Here is an 18,046-nt window from a genome sequence, read left to right on the forward strand (position 1 = left end):
CGGATTGATCAATCAAGTCGGATCCGGCGAGAGATTGATGAAAAAGATAGGAATCGGGAAGGGAGAAGGTTGAACATCGGATTAGTGAAGATGTTCGAGGATCGTGCGGCAGATCCCCAGATATGATATGAGGCCCACGTCGACCATGACGTTTGGCATATGCACGAGAATTCTGACCTTGTCGAACAATTTTACCTCTGTAAAACATATGATTAACAAAAACAAATGATTGCAAAATACTGACTGTTCTGACCGAGCATATGATGCTTTGTGTCGCCGTGCAGCTGCCGATTTCTCTTCAAATGTGAAGTACTTAGCTTTGCGACCCATAGAGACCAGGCAAGTGGGCAAATGGTCAAAACTGTGTGAAGACCAAACTTGATCTTAAGTTCATATTGCGATGTTATCCTGTTACCCATCAGAACGCAATACAGCCATCAAACACAAAGTTCTGGCCTTTATTTTTGTATTAGCATGATCGGGCGTACCGTGGAAGTCGACGACACCAGTCCAGACAGCTTGGCTGGCAGTCAATCCCTGTCCATTTGTCTTTTAAATTCAGTGCGATTTGTATTTTCAATCTCATTGGCTCACCAATCACTCCCGGTGACTCGGAGAAAGTCCTGCCATACTAGTTAGTATATTTCATATTATGTAAACAGTTGTCACAGTATGACAAATGTCGTAACAGCATGAAAGTTCAACCAACCAATGCTGCTGTACCATCCTCACTATATCATCCCACGATTTTTGCATCTGCTGCAACCTTTTGTGCATGTAGTTCCACCATACTCGCTTAGTAACTAGTAACTACCTTTGGTGTGCTGGGTGGCGAACGGTGTTGAAAGGTGGAGCTCCAATGTGTCCTCTTTAGTCGTGTTGCTTCATGCAGACATTTTCTAACCTCGTTTCCGCAGTGAATCCCATTATCACCCCACAGGAGCCTCAAAAAAGCCTCCCAATAGCCTCAAGAAGGCCTCCCAGTAGCCTCTATGAACCCAGGCGAAACACTTAACCCTCTTGGGCCTACTAACCCGCGCTCATTTACCACTTTTGGTAAGTCATAGCTTTTCGGCGCTACCCAAATTGAAGGAGGCTTCTCCAAACTTAGCATTTCAAAAATTTCCATGGCCTCTTTTCACGTTATCGATCAACTGTACCTACTATTGCACCTTGTCTGTATCCTGTTGCAGAATGACCGCAACCATATCCAAGTCCTCGCAATCTGTTGACGTTGCCACGCAGACAGACGCGCACTCCTTTACTATCACTCGCCTCGTAAGTTCTTAGTCAGTTTCATATGTGGATTCTACTGATTGCTTCTAGCTTGTGGACGCGGCTGTGATGACAGAGGACCCAAAAGTTAGTAGTCTCCAAGTCGATGCCGGATGGAAGACCCTCGATGGCATTCCCTGTATCACGGGTGGCCTAACGGCGCTTGTTGGTAAGGTTTGTTGCATCCTTTTTTCACTGATCTTGACTTTATTTCAGCATCTATCGGTGGCACCCTGCGTGGGCGTACCCAAACCGAATTCCCTTGGAAAACCCTGCCCAAGGAGCTAGCTCGGCTCGGATGTTGCCTCGTCAACTACCCTAACGAGACTTTGATGCCCGGCGAGACTCGACCTACGCTCTCTCGGAGCAAAGGCGTCCATGATCTGACCCTTCCTCATCGTATCAATCTTGTCAATGCGCTCAAGATGGGCACCCTCACCATTCGAGTTGTGACGAATGATGCTGCTCGCACACGCCTTACGATGTCTACGGACCCAGTTATTATTGGAGAAGCACCCTCACATCGATCGATCTACTCCCGTGGGCGACGTGTGTTTGCTAATGGTGACATTGACTGCAAGGGTCCTCGCCGTCTTGCCTCTCCCCCTTCTACACCTCCCACTTCTACACCACCCACTCGTCCTTCTACACCTCCCGCCCGTCCTTCTACACCTCCCACCCGTCCTTCTACACCTCCCGCCCGTCCTTCTACACGTGCCGCTCGTCCTTCTACATGTGCCGCTCGTCCTTCTACATGTGCTGCTCGTCCTGCTACATCCCCTACTCGTCGTCATGTTCAGGTCTTTGTAGAGATATTACGCCCGCCACCCCGGCCAGCTTCTAGGGCAGTCTCCAAAGTAATACCACCATCCACCACTCACACCATATCACGCTTGCCACCCTGTCCAGCTTCTAGAGCGGCCTCCAAAGCAATAACACCATCCATCGCTCACACCACGGATCTTATTCCTCCAATCACTGCCGTCGAGTGGTCTGCATCTTCTTCTGAATATGTTGATGATGAGACTCTAGATGAGGAGTCAGATGCTAGTGAGAGCGATCATCGGCCTGCCAAGCGTCTCAGACGGTATAACAGCAAATAATTGAATATTAATGTTTTCAAATGATGTAGATAGCATGTTAGTACAACAAATCTTTTCGAATTCGTATTTTAATTTCTGACGTGGCAACAGAAGTAGACTCACAGTTTCAACAATGTTATTTTTAGTCACAAGATGATATTCATTTCGCGGCCTTTCTGTAGCCTCTTGGACCTCCACTCGGCATATTTGATATCTCGCTGCTTCTACATACAACCATCCTGAGCGCTTATCTGTGCTTGATCGCTGATGCCTGTGCAGTTCCCGGTGTCTTGGGTCGCACTTATTATTAGTTGTTATCGCTCCAGGTGTTAACATTCGAAATTCAGGATTCAGGAATCTCGTACTCGAGTCGTGATCATCATGATGGGATCCTGCAAATATAGGAGTGCCTGCCGGTAAGTTTCCTGCCTCATCACTCCTTAACTTACTCACAGAATCCCACTAATTTCACTGGTTCTGAACGACATGATTGAACTCATTGTTCGATATTATGTATATTCGCATCATCCTTATGCTCAACATTATCTGTATTTGCTTTGTTCTGAACCCTCTCGTTAGCCTCTCGCGCCTCCTTAGACCCTCACTCACTCTCATGAACTTGTCTGTCTTGGTTGGGTATCTGCCGGTAAGTCTCCTGCTTTCACTTCTTAACGTACTCACAGAATAACACTAGCTTTACTGGTTCTGAACAACACGATCGAACTCATTTCAATGGAACCGCCAGCTCGAATATTTGATTGCAAAGTGAGTCATTTGGCATTATGTATAATGTTATCCTCATTCACTTCATTCTGAACCCTCTTGTTAGCCTGTCGAACTCCTGAGAGCCTCGCTAGAGCCTCACTAGAGCCTCACTCGCACCCTCATGAACTTGTCGGCCTTGGTTACCTATCCGAACAAATTTCAATGTCTTACGTTTGTTTAATTCTGTGCTATTATACCATTCTAACTTGTTTAGTCCGCATCAGCTCAAATCAGCCTCATAAGTATCAGGGCGCTGCTGGTTTTTTTTCGTGCCCCTTCTGATTTCCTATCTGATTTACTCTGTGATATCTTGCGCAAACTGCCCAACAGACAGTCTACAAAAAATTGTGCTCTACTGCATATTGTACAAGTAGGCGTGCTCTCATATATTTCTTTTATCATTGACTACATACTGTAGACATGACCCAAAACATCCCCGATGACCTGTCGTCTCCTCACCCGAGCTACATGGGTCTATCCCCCGATACCTTCGATTACATGCAAGAGCAGTTTGGCGGCGGCCGTCGATGTGCAACGCCCCCTGTTGAGCTGACTCCCTCGCGGCTCAGGAGTAAGCTCAAGGCCACAGCGCGGGACGTCGGCCTTGTCAAAGGTGCATCTACCCGCCGCCAGGCCTATCAAAACCACACTGTGGGAAGTCAAGATCCCATATCTGCGCACCCTGGTGCACCAGACTTACCTCATGTGGTGCCAGGTGGTACTTCAACAAGCGAAACGTCATCGCCAATGGTCCACGCGGCTAGTAGTCGCCATGCCTCACCATTTCCTGCCCCACAGGTTCCTGCACAGCTCCAGGATGTTTTTTTTGGTTCCATGGACCAGCAACGCGCGTGGATAGACTCTAATTCTGACACCTTTAGCATGATGGGGTCTGAGTCTTTTTTAGCTGGAGGATCGCAAAATCAGCTCACCGCACAGGGCATGGAGCGCCTAGCACCTCCACCAAGTTACACTTTTCCTGCGAGTTCTTCGGGTCAACCAATGGCTTCTCGTGGATGCTCACTAGATCCTCATGCTACAGGCCAATACCCTTCTGGCTTTACGGAGGATTTTTCTGGCGAAGCCTCGCCGTTCATCCTTCAGCCAGTTCCATCGTCGTCGTCGTCTCATGATCATTCACTTCCCCTCCCAACCACAAATATCATTCCACCAACGCCATTCAAGGATGGTGGCAGCCAGACCAACACCACCACCTCGACAAATACTATTGGTACTTTGCTGAGCGGTTCCAGTTCGCAGATGGACTTAGAAGGCTATCCTTCTGCCTCTCATGAACGCTTTCCCGAGGAGCACGAGCCGGTGACCCATCAAGAAGGACTTACGGTTACTGGACGCAGATCTGCAGAGTTGAATGCAGCACTAGACGTCGGGTTTGCTGCAGTAGAGCGCTGCTTTCTCGAACTATCTGCATCCACCACACTCCCGATTTCTCAATTAATCAACTTGTTCTTGAAGAGTCGCGGACGCACCGTAAACGGCACTAATTATTGGAACCTATATGCCAACTACTTCAAAGAGCATGTCCAGACGGAGCTTGCGCGCATCGGCAGAGAAGCTCCCGCTGGAGGTGGCACACCTAGTAGGTGTCATATTATAACTTGTTGCGCAGGAGGTTAATGTCCCTTATAGGTGTAACCGTGCGGACACAATGTTACGACAAATTCAAAGAGGTTTATTCTGATTCTTACCAAGATATCCTGCTAATGCACGAGGAGGCATCGCTCCTTGGATCTTCACCTCAAACGATAGCCCAGCGTGGACAGGGCTTCCAAAAACATTATCGAAGAGTGATACAGATAGTATGTTTTTTTCACCCGACGTTCTCTCATTCCCTCATGTCGTCATCATAGCTCGAGTCTGCCGCTGTTAAATTTGGCTTTGAAGCGGCTGTCGTTCTCTGCGGCAAAGTGGTCAACGAAGATGGCTCACTTGGCCACTCGTATAATACACCAGGCGCTGTAGGGGTAAGTTTTTTGTGCTCTACATCTTGATGTATGCTTAAAGATACAGTTCTGGGAGACACGATGTCGCGCAAGCGATGATGCCATTGTCGGGCATCTCAAGGCGCATGTATAGTAAGTGTAAAGATAAATTACGTTTATGCTATGACTTACATCGAAACAGTAATAGTACATCTTTGAATGCAGTGGATGATGCGTTCAACGATGGCACTCGCAATGACCCTTCGACCCCAAACTCGACTCCGAACCATGATCGTGACCAATCTCAGGCTCCCGAGGGACGGGATGACGGTTTGAAATGGATCAAACTCGAACTTATCAGACAAGTTGGTACGTTAGAACGTCGCTACTCCTTTTATCTATTTGACCTAAACTACGAATAGCCCAACTTGGGGGCAAGTGCGCCTGGGATAAAAATTTCCCTTGGAAGGGCATGTCCAGCGCCCTTGCTGATGCCAACCTCTGCATCAGAGGCTATCCTGCCCATAAGTGCCTTTTGCCCGGTGAAGCTCACAATGAAAACTCAAGGAACAAGGGCATCGGAGCGCTGACGCAGAAGGAAATTGCAGCGCTCGTAGATGGGTTGAAGGCAGGAACTATGCTAGTCGTCAAAGTTGACAAGGTGCACCGAGGTGAGTTTTGTTTATGTTATACTATGAACTTTCAGGTTTTAACCTCATATGTAGCGGCTGTGATGGCCTCTGAGAGGCCAGTCATCACTGGCATAGCGCCACCACCTGAATGGTCACATGATGGCGCTCGACGGCTATTTGCTAATGGTGATACTGACTATCACGGCCCAGCTCGTCTCCAGCCTAGCGGTGCAGCTACGAAAGTCAAGAAAGCCACTGATAAGGCACCTCAGGCACCTCTTCGACCCTCCAATGATGACGACGACAATGATTTGGGTGACGATCGCCCGGCAGTACCTGCTGCTCCCAAGTTCCGAAAACCTACCATACAATTAGACCTACCTCCACCACTGCCCTTGCGCCCGTTCAAAGTTGTTGTACTGCCAAACCCACGCCAAGTCAAAACTGTTCGAAAGCCAGAACCAGCTGCAGCAGAGAGCGAGGTTATCGAACTGACTTCAACCGAGGAGAATGCTGTTGAAGAGTCGGATACTGAGTATGAAGAAGCGCGCGGGAAAAAGAGGAAACTCAAGGCCACAAACACGTCGCGTGCATTGAAGAAGCTAGCTTCATCCGAGGAGAAGACTGACGCTTCAAAAGCGGGGAAGAAAAGGACACGGGCTCAGACGAAACCAGACAAAGTACCTCCCATGCCGACCTCAACAACCTCTCCAACAAAGGGTGGTCCTCTGTCCCCATTAACAGTGGGGTCATCGAGTGTGGCGGCATCACCGGAACCTGGAAGTGAGTACACTTTATTCTAACTTGACTCCATTTGACTCAAGGCTGATAGCTGTGGCGCCAGCGCGACTTCGGGATGGACCATCTGATGAGCGGACCAAGGGTAAGCTATTTTCAATCAAATTTTTCTCGTAACATAGCTAATGATTATCTACCCTTCAGTCAAACCACGCCCAATCGCCAAGGCATCCAAAGGCAAAATGAAGTGTGTTCTTCGCATGGCCTACAGCCGGTCGGATGAATCTGAAGTTGACGAGGGTAAGAAGATAGACGTCGTGGTTACCGAGAGTGCCATCTCCCCTGGTTTAGTCAACGTCCCCGCAGAATCTTTACAGGAAGGCTTGACTGAGGTAATGCATGACGACAGGCCAGCAGGAACCAAGCAGGAACCGCCTCAGATCACCAAACCCATCGAGGATCTTCACGATGCTGCTCGCGACTCTCGTGACCCCCACGACCCTCCACATGACCTACACCAAGTTCATCACAAGCTCCCCGTACGTCATGATCCTCGTGAGGGTGTCCAGCAAGACCTTCACAGGGGTAACCCTCCATGCCACCCACAGGAACCTCATCGGGAGGTCACTCCTGACCCTCGCAACGACCCTCGCGAGGGTGGCCCTCTTCGCAACTCTCACGAGCCTCGTCGTGACCCTCGCAATGCCTTATATGACACTCATCGACCTCTTCGTAGTCATTCTCGTGAGCCATGGTACATGCATGACGCCATGCACCGTCGTGAAGTTTATCTGCGTGATGAAACTCCTATGATTGAGCATGATGCTCTCCACTCCCGTGATGTCTTCTACCACCGTGACTCTCACAATCACCGCTATGCCAGTCTGCAACCTCGCGACTATTATGGACCCAATGAGCCTCGCATTGACAGCGAGTTCACCACGCGGGATACTTCCCCGGCCTTAGAGTCCCATTATACTCACGGTGAGCGTGAACGTGCATACCCAAGCCGATACAGCCCAGTGCTCAGTCCCGACTATGCTCATGAAAGTCGATATGCTCGACGCAATGGCCTTGACGAGCGCTGGGCATTTGGTGGAGGAGCATACCGTGACAGTGGGTACCCTCAAGGTAGAGCTCATAACCAGGATTCTAGATGGACGGACAATGTCCGTAATGTTGCATCTTCATCTTTGGACATTCGTCACGACGCTGTCCCGCGAGCATTTACTCGAGATCCCACTAACCCTCCGCATCCTCCTTCATCATAATCGACTTTTGATATGCCTGTGCTTTTGTCGTTTGTTGGGTTGCTATTTTGGTTCATCTTCTCATGCTCACTTTGTCTTTTTACGGTGATAACTTATTATGGTGGTTTGCTCATCCTACACTTGTCCTGTCCCTTTCGTACCCTAGTACTTATGTAGCTATCCATGTGTTTTTACGATTTCCTCTCGTTTCGATAATGTCAGTATAGCAGCTCCAATGCCTACTCTTGTTTGTTTCAGAACATGTTCAAAACCGCCGTGAAACTTAAAGATAACGACACTGCGATGTGATATGTTTTATTAAAATGTGACATTCACAACATAAATACAACGCAAAAAGGAAGAAAAAAAACATAACATACAATAAAGGGCGGGGAAAAACATAACATATTGTTGTATGTGCGCGGCGAGACTCTCGATGACATGATGAAAACATAACATAAGTATGAGTGACAAACATAGGAAATATAAAAGGCGAGGGGACAGCATAAGGTATGATGTATCGTCGGAGGAGCACAAGAGGCTCCAAATCATGTTGATAAGCGGCGAGACTCTCGATGACGTGATGAAAACATAACATAAGTATAAGTGACAAACATAGGAAATATAAAAGGCGAGGGGACAGCATAAGGTATGATGTATCGTCGGAGGACCACAAGAGGCTCCAAATTATGTTGATAAGCGGCCGAGACCCTCGATGACGTGGTGGAGGTTCAGCACCGTGATCTGCAATAATCAGAGCCAACCCTCCAACGAGGCCCACGAGGGTACACTTGTTACTCTTAAGGAATTGGGGGAGACCCTCCAGGGAGAGGGATGTCTCAGAGACATGTTGTGTCCTACAGGAAAACCGGGTCTGACAGACCGTGGGGAGCACTAGAAAGTGCTGCCAAGGGTGGGGTGGATGTGGACACTGGACAGGCTGCTCATCGTGATTGTGAAAACTTGTAGAGAGATTGGAGATTGGAGAAAGAATGGGTTGCATGTACCCTGTACTTATACTAGTCTGTGGTCTATGACGTTCAAGATCGTGTGCAGATCACGTTGCAACTACATGACCAGAGATTTCGCGCTCGATATAATCCCTTCGGAGGCAATATCATATAACCAGATCAGATGCTATCAGATAGGCTGATAATGAAGCGGCAAACGTGGTCCTTTCGAAGCGGTAATGCTGGAAGCCCGGAAGCTAGGTAAGTATGGAGATAATTGTGTCTCCGTTTCCAATCTCACTTGGGGAGAGCGTGATTTTTGGGGGATTGCTGGGCCGCAGTGTTATCAGAGATAAAAAAAACTGCGCGCTCCGAGTGGTGCCGTTGCTTTCTTAATTTCGCTACCGCGGACACTGGATTGGCATCATGATGGATGGATCTTCTTAGTGCAGAAGGCTATTTTCAGGCAGCATGGTGTCTACAGGGCTTCGCTACAGTATTCTAGCATAGTCATGTATGTCTACATTGGAAACACAGTCCAGTCCCCGGTCCTCTTTTCTCTTCCTCCGGTATGGGCAAAGGCAGCGTTCGCCATTGCTCTCCCAAATTTCCTGTTGTCAGTGATGCCTTGCTGTTTGGTCTAGTCCTCACTAATTCTTTATTCCGGGTTATACACTCATACAGCTACAAAGCTGGTGTTTGTTCGAATATTTCGTCATTCAGAGCACGTCCATTCGCATACCTTACTCGGGTGGACGGTTTGGACTTTGCTGTGTTTTGCAGGCTCAGCTATTACTGCAATTCTCGCCATCGCAGTTCCGATATTTTCCTACCTAATCGGCATCACGGCAGCCCTCTTTGCCGCACGGTACATGTACGGTTTGGCCAGATTCTTCTGGTTGCATGACGCATATCATCTCGAGAGTGGCATGGACGGGCTCAAATGACGACCAATCGGGACAACACTCGCAGTGTTGACTATTATTTCCGGCACTTTCATCTGTGTCGCCGGGACTTATGTGTCGATAAAGGTCAGTGTTCGTGTCTTTGCATCTGACACTCGTCTCACTGTCAGTGGTTGATGATAGCTCATCGCCGAAGCCTACGCCAATGGCCAAGTTGGGAGACCGTTCGTTTGCTAGAGGGGGTTTCGTTGTGGCATAATGTGTAGTCCGTGTCGAGTCCTTTAAATTTAACTTTTAGAGCTTTTCCTAGGACAGTTCAATTATAGACGTGGGCTTGAGAATCTAGTCAATGATATAACCAGCATCGTCCATGATACATGCTCGATGCGTTCCAAATGCGCTGGTTGCCGAACTGATCTGGGACATTCATATCAGTGATTTTAGCCTCATAATGATAGGTGGCTATAGACACGGTGTTCGACTCAGACTGGGAAGAATGTCTTTGACAGTGGCTCGCCGAGTCGCTGGCAAGTAGGCGCAATACTAGACACCAAGTCCGTCCTCACTACATACAAGCTCGTAGAGGGCTCTTGGATAGTATTTGTTGCCAGGAGGACAGCGCTCAAGCACGACTCCTCGAAGGTGGATGCATGAGGTGGAAGATTGTTGCATCAGTGGATCACATAATCAACGCCATTTGCCCCTGCCACGATGCTACGGAGGAAGTTGCCCTCTGCATCAGGAAATCACGAGTTTACTTTTTGTCTACTTATGTCCAACTTTTCGCACGACTCGGTAGGAAAGTTGCGTCAGGTCGAAAAAAGTTGAACCAACTTTTTTCAGTAGATCTCTCTACTCAAATTCTACTTACGTTCTACTTATGCTTGACTTATTGTCAACTTTTTTTTGGCGAAACCCACTCAAAAACGCACGATATGAGGGATCAAAAGTTGCATTAAGTCAAAAAAAAGTAGTTTAAAAGTATGAAATAAGTGATCCAAAATGACGAATGGTATTGAAAATGTGTGACTAGTAGAGAAAAAGATGGCTCAAATTACTAGTACTACTAGTAGCCTACTAGTAGAGGGGGAGGGGATCATTATGATGGAACTCGGAGTGCATAAGCGTCTGGAGCATACTACTAATAATAGTACCACCGGCGGAAAGTGAGCGGAAACAGTGATACAAGCATCAAAAACAGTGAACATTCTATCAGACGTGTCAGTACTACTAGTAGAGCACACGATGAGTGAAAAATACTTACAAAGCAGGGCACGTCCCCCCTTGGGTTTTACCTCCTCAGCAGCAGCGTTTGAGGATGCTGCCTGCCGCCGACGCACCATGGCAATTGTGTCCATTGTGTACTTCGACCCACGCCTCTGCAAGGAATCATAATATTCAGACGTCACCAACCCACAGTTTGCTTCTGAAAAGGCCGACGCTGCAGTGCTGTCCTTGCCCGAGGATTTATTGCGCTTCAGGGGCATTTTGCGAGGCTTACTGCTGCCCTTTGTACTGCCGGCAGTAGTGCTTTGGTTGTCAGCAGAGGTTTTTGGTTTTGCAGCGAAAGAAAAGGCACGTTCGAGCTATAGAAACGGACCATTAATAAAAGCCAGAATCTGGAGATAGGACCTACTGCAGCAGCGCATGCAGCAATTACAGCCTGCATTCCATTCAAATGCAAACCATGAGTGTTGAGCGCAGGTACATCAAGGAATCCAGCAATGGCATTAATGTGGGCGGCCTCGATCATTTCCAACATGAATATGGACCGGTAGATCTGGTCTGGGTCACGGGTCTCCGGATCCTCATAGAGGAAAGCGTAGTCCTCGAGAAGGTTAGTTGCCAGCACTTGCTCAAAGTCACTGGTGTTGTCCTCGTCCTCATCATCCTCATCAGCTTTGGAGGCCGCGAGGAAGTTAGTAACAAGGGCGATGGCTGTAGATCCGAAGTTACTGCGCCAGGAGCATAGACGCTGATTTACCTTTGGTTGGGATAACATGACATTAGAAAAAATATTTCAAATGTAAAAGCAAAAGTGAGACGTACCAAGCCTATGATAGGGCCCTTTGGTTGGATATTGTGATTTGTTCCTGGATAAGCAACGTCAAAGATAGATTGTAGTGCTGGAAGTAACTGCTCAGTCTCGATGGTCCAAAATTTTGGCTGAGCGCCAGCCCATAGAAAGACTGTTGGTATAAAAGTTCTGCGCCATGCGCCGTCCTCCAACATCATCGACGGGAGATCTGTGTTTCTCCATTGCCCTATAGTTTTAGGCTTTGTCGCCATATCCGCAAACATTAAGTCAGGCTGAGGGGTTGCGGGAACCAGAATGTTAGTGTCCTTGGAAGGTAGATCGACCTTGGCCTTCTTTTGAGAAACGAGTTCTGTTTTCACCTTCTTGGACAGGTCCTGGCGAGCCGGTTCGACTTTGGCTTTCTTGGATGGGTTCGGATTCACAGAGACCGATACACTCGTCTATAAGCAGGCGCCTCAGTGTCGTTATATAACAGAATTTTAAGAAATACTCACCTTTGCGGTGCCAGTGGTGCGCATTGGCTTGGGAACATCCTCAATCTCGACCTCAGACGCCGAAAGCAAATCCAACTCTGCATCAACGACAACGGGGGCAATGTCCTCTTCGGATGAGCTGTAATATCCGACGAGGTCCTCGATTTTCCTTTTGGAGGTAGTACTGATTGGAGCTCGAGGTTGTTCTAAAGCAAACCTTACTATATCTGCTTGCTGCGTGAATGGTAATAAGTTGAATGGAATGATGGCCGGTGCTTCGGCCACTTCATCATCCGAAAATTCAGAGATCGCTACAACACTCTACAACCAAATTGAGCAATTTCAATGATCGGATCAAGTCTGACACTTACCTGCATTGCCGCCTTGTCTTTCCTGTCGGCCGTGAACCCATACAACTGCTCTGGTAATTCCTCTTCGTCTTCATCTGCTTCGTCTTCATCTTCCTCATCTTCTTCCTCGTCCTCCTCTGATACCAGTCCGTCTGAAGATTTGATCAAGGTGGGAGGGGGTTCTTTCGCACTTGAGACTGTGGTTGCTGCAGTCTGACTCGATTTCAAAGTTGTCACTGACAAAGTGTTGCCCGAAGCAGATTGGACGGCCCTTAAAACAGGATTTTTTATTGTCGTTTGAAGTTCGGAATGAACTTCCTCCTGAGGTTTAACAAGAGTTCGCCAGTTATCGATCTTTCTAGCAACGTTAAGTTTTCTACTACTGAGCGCCCATGTAAGCGTCATGAAGTGGAGCGTGGATTCTGTGAGCATTAACATCATGATGGTGAGAGAAGAGAAATGACTGACGGATAGAGATTTCCTTTCTTGTCACTGTCAGGTGCCTTCCCTTGATTGATGATATGCTTCATTGCAGCACTGATCACCTCGCGCGAAATGAGGTTGGCCTTCTTAAGCTTCTTCGTCTTCTTTGACTTCTCAACTTCGTTTCCGATCACTTCGCCATCTCCTGCATCAACGCCATCAGCATCCCTACCCATGGTGCCATATTTGCCTGTGCCTTTGGCCTTGACCTGTGTTGCCGGCACAATAGGACTCTCCAAGGTAAGTTCATTAGTCGCTACAACTTCTGCTTTTTTACTCTTCACTGGTCTAGGACGGGGCTTTACGGGCAGCTTCCCCCTCCCACTTGCCTGAGTCGACTGCTGTGCCTGCATGTCAGCCTCAATGCCAGCAATGTGGCTAATTCCACGCTGTGCAGTCGCTGCCTGGACAGCCTGCACATCTTTTGCATGCTGTAGATCTTCTGCGATCTGGGCCTTGGTGCGTCGTTTTTTTTGACCTTCAAGAAGAATGAGTCCAGGGCGCTGTGTCGCATTTTTTGGGCGTGTACGACGAGGGGAGGCAGGAGGTGTCATAACGGAGATTAAAGGCAGGCGACAGGCAGGAAGAAAGAAGCAGCGAAGGGCAGGACCTGATAAAAGGTATGTAAGAGTTACTAGTCAGAGACTTTGCAAATTTCCTAAACGCAAACAAACAACCCATTGTAACTCCAAGGGTAACCCTCAATACCGATTTACATCATTTTCCAAGTCCGCCTGCATCCTCCAGCACTTAACTCAAGCATCTGAGCCGGTATGTACTGACTATCATCCCAACTGGTTCTGCCCCAAGCTGACACCAGACACCAGAGCTAGTACTGGCTATTCTGCCAACAAGCTGCACTATCGCCAACTCCAAATACCATCAACTCACGCGCCAGAGCTGGTATTGGCCATCCTACCGACAAGCTCGACCCTTCCTGACTCCAAATACCATCAACTCAATCCGCTGGAGCTGGTAGTATTGGCTATCCTACTGACAAGCTCAACTCTACCGACTCCGAATACCATCAACTCAATCCGCCAGACCAGATATTGGCTATCCTACCGACGAGTCCTACCCTCCCTACTCTGAATACCATCAACTCACTCGTACTAGCCATCCTACCGACAAGCTTGACCCTCCCTGACTCCGAATACCATCAACTCAATCCGCCAGACCAGATATTGGCTATCCTACCGACGAGTCCTACCCTCCCCAACTCCAAATACCTCAACCAGCATGTCCCAAACTGGGTCACAAGGAAGCTACCTGCGCCACCAGGCCAGTGGACTTTGCATCCCTTGCACGAAGCCGGGGTGTAACCGTTGGTTCAAGAACCGATCAGGGTATACACAGCACATGAATGCGAAGCACCCCATATTCTTACATCCACATGCAGTGACTCAGGCATCTGTCCCTTGTTCACCAAGTCCTGCATTGTCCTTTGATTTGGATTTTGGTGATGCCAACGACACGGACTTGGGACCGGAAGATCCCTTGCAACCAACTGCTCAATTTGTTGGGCCTGGTGACCGGTTGTATAGAAATTATCATCCGCTTCTGTCTGGTAAGTTTATGGACTGTATAATTCTCAAGTACTGATATATTGCTTGTGACCTATGAAGCTCGCCCCTGTGATCGTGAAGGTAACTTCCTTCCACGAGGAACTCCGCCTCCACCACTTTCGGACAAGGCATCAGATGACTGGACGCCTTACAAGAGTCGGGTAGAGTTTGAGCTCACCGACTACCTATTTACGAAAAACCAGACCCCCATGCATTCAATCGACCAGCTGTTAAATATATGGGCAGCTTCATTGATTGAAGGGGGTAGCAAAACAACTTTGTTTCCTGACCACCGTGCACTTTACAAGACCATCGACGATACACCCCTCGGAGACATTAAATGGCAGTCGTTTTCGGTAAAATATACTGGTGAGATTCCAGAACAAGGTGTCGCACCCTGGATGACAGATACCTATGACGTTTGGTTTCGTGATCCACGCAATGTTGTTAACAATATGCTTTCTAATCCAGACTATGCTATGGAAATCGATCTCCAACCTTACCGTGAGTACGCAACCGAAAATGACGAACGCCAATGGCAGGACTTCATGTCCGGGGATTGGGCTTGGTCTCAAGCGGTATGTACTATGTTCATTATCGTTAATGTACATGATTTGAGAGATATTTTCAGGATAAGATTTCTGAGGACCCAGATACCCATGGCTCGGCGTTCGTGCCCGTCATTCTCGGGAGTGATAAGACCACTGTTTCGGTTGCAACGGGGCAAAATGATTACTACCCTCTCTACGCATCTATTGGGAATGTCCAGAATACTGTTCGCCGTGCACACCGCAACGCTGTTGCCGTGGTGGGATTCCTTGCAATGCCAAAAAGTATGTGCTCACATGTTCACATTTTACTGTCCTTACCCTCCTGTGAAGCCACGAAACAGCATGCTGAGACACCAGGTTTTCGAAGCTTCCGACGTCAAATTTTTCATTCGTCCCTCTCATTCATCCTAAAGAATCTGAAGCCAGGCATGACAAAGCCTGAAATTGTTCGTTTTGGGGACGGCCACTATCGCCGTGTCATATATGGACTCGGGCCATATATCGCAGACTACGAGGAACAGGTGTTGCTCGCATGCATAGTTCGGAACTGGTGTGCCAAGTAATTTTTCCCGATTATCTATTGGATTCATTCTTATATTAAATATTACTAGGTGTCTTTCCCATAGCGATGACCTCGACGAGATTAGTCTCCTTCGTTCAAGAACTCACGCAGATGCACTCATCGAAGAGTGCGATTTCGATACACTGTGGAAAGAGTATGGTCTCATTAACGTGCTTGTGGTACTTCAGTTGTTCGGTTTCATTTGTACTTAGAATTAATTCTTATATTCAGCCATTTACGAACGATTTTCCCCGCGCCGACATCCACGAACTCCTCGCACCTGATCTTCTTCACCAGATTATCAAGGGGGCATATAAGGACCATTTAGTTACATGGGTAGAGAAATACCTACTGCGCACACATGGAAAGATGCAGGCTAACATAATTTTAGATGATATTGACCGAAGGTGTGTTTATGCACCATCATTTTGATTTACTCTAACCTTTCATAGAATTGCAGCAGTTCCTCCATTCCCTGGACTTCGTAGATTTCCTCAAGGACGTCACTTCAAACAGTGGACTGGCGACGATTCCAAGGCCCTTATGAAGGTATATTTGCCGGCCATTGAAGGTCACGTCCCCTTGGATGTCGTGCGTGCATTCCGTGCCTTCCTCGAATTCTGTTACCTTGTCCGCCGCAATGTGATCACGGAGAAGTCGCTCGGTGAAATTCAAGATGCCCTTACCCGTTTTCACCACTATCGGGAGATTTTCAAGACTACTGGAACGGTCTTAACTTTTTCACTTCCCCGACAACACGCCATGTCTCACTACATCTATCTTATCCGACTCTTTGGCGCTCCGAACGGCCTCTGCTCCTCTATTACGGAGTCAAAGCATATAAAGGCTGTCAAGGAGCCTTGGAGACGGTCCAGCCGATACAAGGCTCTGGGTCAGATGTTACTAACCAATCAGCGTCTTGACAAGTTGGCGGCATCACGTGTGGATTTCCGCACTCGCGGGATGCTCTCGGGTACATGTCTATCATCCATTCTTGCGGCACTTGGTATGTGATTCATTTTTACTTCGTTTATTGTTAGATTGTTTGACCTTTGCTATAGAACCATCAGATAGACAGTGTGCGCAGCCTGCACAAACCAATGTGGAAGAGCAGACCAATGCAGATCAACACGACCCTGAGCTGCCCAGTATGTCCCGAAGCGCCAGCGCCAGTATACTCGACCCGGATGTCAGCGCTGACTCTGAGGATATTGATGTGCCAATGTCGGTCCTTGCACACGTAGAGCTTGCTCGAACATCTCGTAAGTCTTTTTTCATTTGTACAACCTTGATACACTACTAAATATCATTATGTGTACAGAGGGAAAAAAGCGCCCACAAAGCATTCCTGCACTAGCTAACGAGCTTCACATCCCTGACTTGGCTGAACTTGTTCAACAATTCCTCACCGAGCAGCTGTATCCCAACAAGGACCCCACACAAATTCCCACAGGTATTATGGACCGCCCTCGTTACGATGGGAGGATACGAGTTTTTCACTCTGCGGCCTCAACATTCTTTGCACCGAGTGACCTGAGTGGAACCGGCGGGATGAAACGCGAACACATTCGTGTGTCCCCCAGATGGAGAAATGAATATGCACGCAAAGATTGCGTGTTTGTTATTACTGACCCGAACGTTCCTGGAATGCGGGGTATGGACATCGCCCAGGTACTAACATTTTTTTCCTTTCGATTAAGGGGAGTACGTTATCCATGTGCGGTCGTTCGGTGGTTCAACCGAATCGGTGACACGCCAGATGAAGATACTGGGATGTGGATGGTGTCACCGTCTTTTAACGGTAATCATGCACACTATGCGGTGATTCATGTTGAGGCTATTTTTCGTTCTGCACATCTTATTCCGGTCTATGGCACTGAACTGCTTCCCTCATTAGTTAAATCTCACCACGTTCTCGATATATTTACCCTATTTTATGTCAACAAATATGCTGACCACCATGCCTTCGAAATAGCTTGGTAATGTAACTCACTTTTTTTCTATGTCTTTTCAATCCTCTCGCTTTTTCTTACTTTTCCGCTTTTTCTTACTTTTTCACTTGCCTACTTATTTTAATTGCACGAGCTTTTTATGTCCAAAATATAAGTGAGAAAAAGTGATGATTAGCAATAAGTCTCTTAAATAAGCGTGAAAAAGCTAGAAAAGGAAACGCGTGATTTCCTGATGTGGATAGAGTGGCAATAGCTTGTAGGACAGTTGCGCGGATTAGGACGGGCCGGCCTATTCCGAAAAGCCAACAGTACTTATCGTGCAGGCACAGAAGTCCGAGCCAGACAGAAGAAGTCCTGTCTTACGTTACGTTGCACGTAACTTCAAGTTTTCTGGAGCTTTGGGGAGCCGAAGTGTTTTGGAAGGGTAACGGGGACCTGGGCCAGCCGGCCGTATGACTGTACAGCCCTACCGTCGAACATCTCGAATGCATCGCGGCATATGGTACGGTACGGGTAGTACCTGTAAGCCTAC

At 47.9% G+C, this 18,046-nt stretch overlaps 5 protein-coding genes across 5 annotated transcripts; 4 read left to right on the forward strand and 1 right to left on the reverse strand.

The window, feature by feature from the left end:
• Window positions 1-4,747: 4,747 nt before the first annotated feature.
• On the forward strand, window positions 4,748-5,882 carry HD556DRAFT_1195589 (uncharacterized protein; the record flags this gene model as incomplete). Its single annotated transcript, XM_041296271.1, has 6 exons — window positions 4,748-4,942; window positions 4,994-5,107; window positions 5,154-5,218; window positions 5,268-5,359; window positions 5,488-5,717; window positions 5,811-5,882. Coding segments are annotated over 6 exons (768 nt in total), but the record flags the coding sequence as incomplete, so codon positions are not given.
• A 1,323-nt stretch (window positions 5,883-7,205) lies between these two features.
• HD556DRAFT_1427050 (uncharacterized protein) lies at window positions 7,206-7,926 on the forward strand (the record flags this gene model as incomplete). Its single annotated transcript, XM_041304648.1, has 2 exons — window positions 7,206-7,402; window positions 7,425-7,926. The coding sequence occupies 2 exons, from the start codon at window positions 7,206-7,208 to the stop codon at window positions 7,792-7,794; spliced, it is 567 nt and encodes a 188-aa protein (XP_041152087.1). The 3' UTR covers window positions 7,795-7,926.
• Window positions 7,927-9,135: 1,209 nt separating this feature from the next.
• On the forward strand, window positions 9,136-9,582 carry HD556DRAFT_1251096 (uncharacterized protein; the record flags this gene model as incomplete). Its single annotated transcript, XM_041298983.1, has 2 exons — window positions 9,136-9,255; window positions 9,280-9,582. Coding segments are annotated over 2 exons (423 nt in total), but the record flags the coding sequence as incomplete, so codon positions are not given.
• Window positions 9,583-11,037: 1,455 nt separating this feature from the next.
• HD556DRAFT_1314931 (uncharacterized protein) lies at window positions 11,038-13,237 on the reverse strand (the record flags this gene model as incomplete). Its single annotated transcript, XM_041301041.1, has 6 exons — window positions 11,038-11,070; window positions 11,141-11,524; window positions 11,590-12,018; window positions 12,073-12,372; window positions 12,423-12,759; window positions 12,870-13,237. The coding sequence occupies 6 exons, from the start codon at window positions 13,235-13,237 to the stop codon at window positions 11,038-11,040; spliced, it is 1,851 nt and encodes a 616-aa protein (XP_041152089.1).
• Window positions 13,238-14,123: 886 nt separating this feature from the next.
• Window positions 14,124-17,545, forward strand: HD556DRAFT_1251083 (uncharacterized protein; the record flags this gene model as incomplete). Its single annotated transcript, XM_041298982.1, has 9 exons — window positions 14,124-14,451; window positions 14,510-15,027; window positions 15,081-15,282; window positions 15,331-15,559; window positions 15,612-15,741; window positions 15,794-15,969; window positions 16,015-16,568; window positions 16,637-16,790; window positions 16,906-17,545. 9 exons carry the CDS (start codon window positions 14,124-14,126, stop codon window positions 17,543-17,545), a joined length of 2,931 nt encoding a protein of 976 aa, XP_041152090.1.
• Between the last annotated feature and the right edge of the window lie 501 nt (window positions 17,546-18,046).

This window comes from Suillus plorans (assembly GCF_016647745.1).
Source record: "Suillus plorans strain S12 chromosome Unknown HD556scaffold_136, whole genome shotgun sequence".
Taxonomy (NCBI): domain Eukaryota; kingdom Fungi; phylum Basidiomycota; class Agaricomycetes; order Boletales; family Suillaceae; genus Suillus; species Suillus plorans.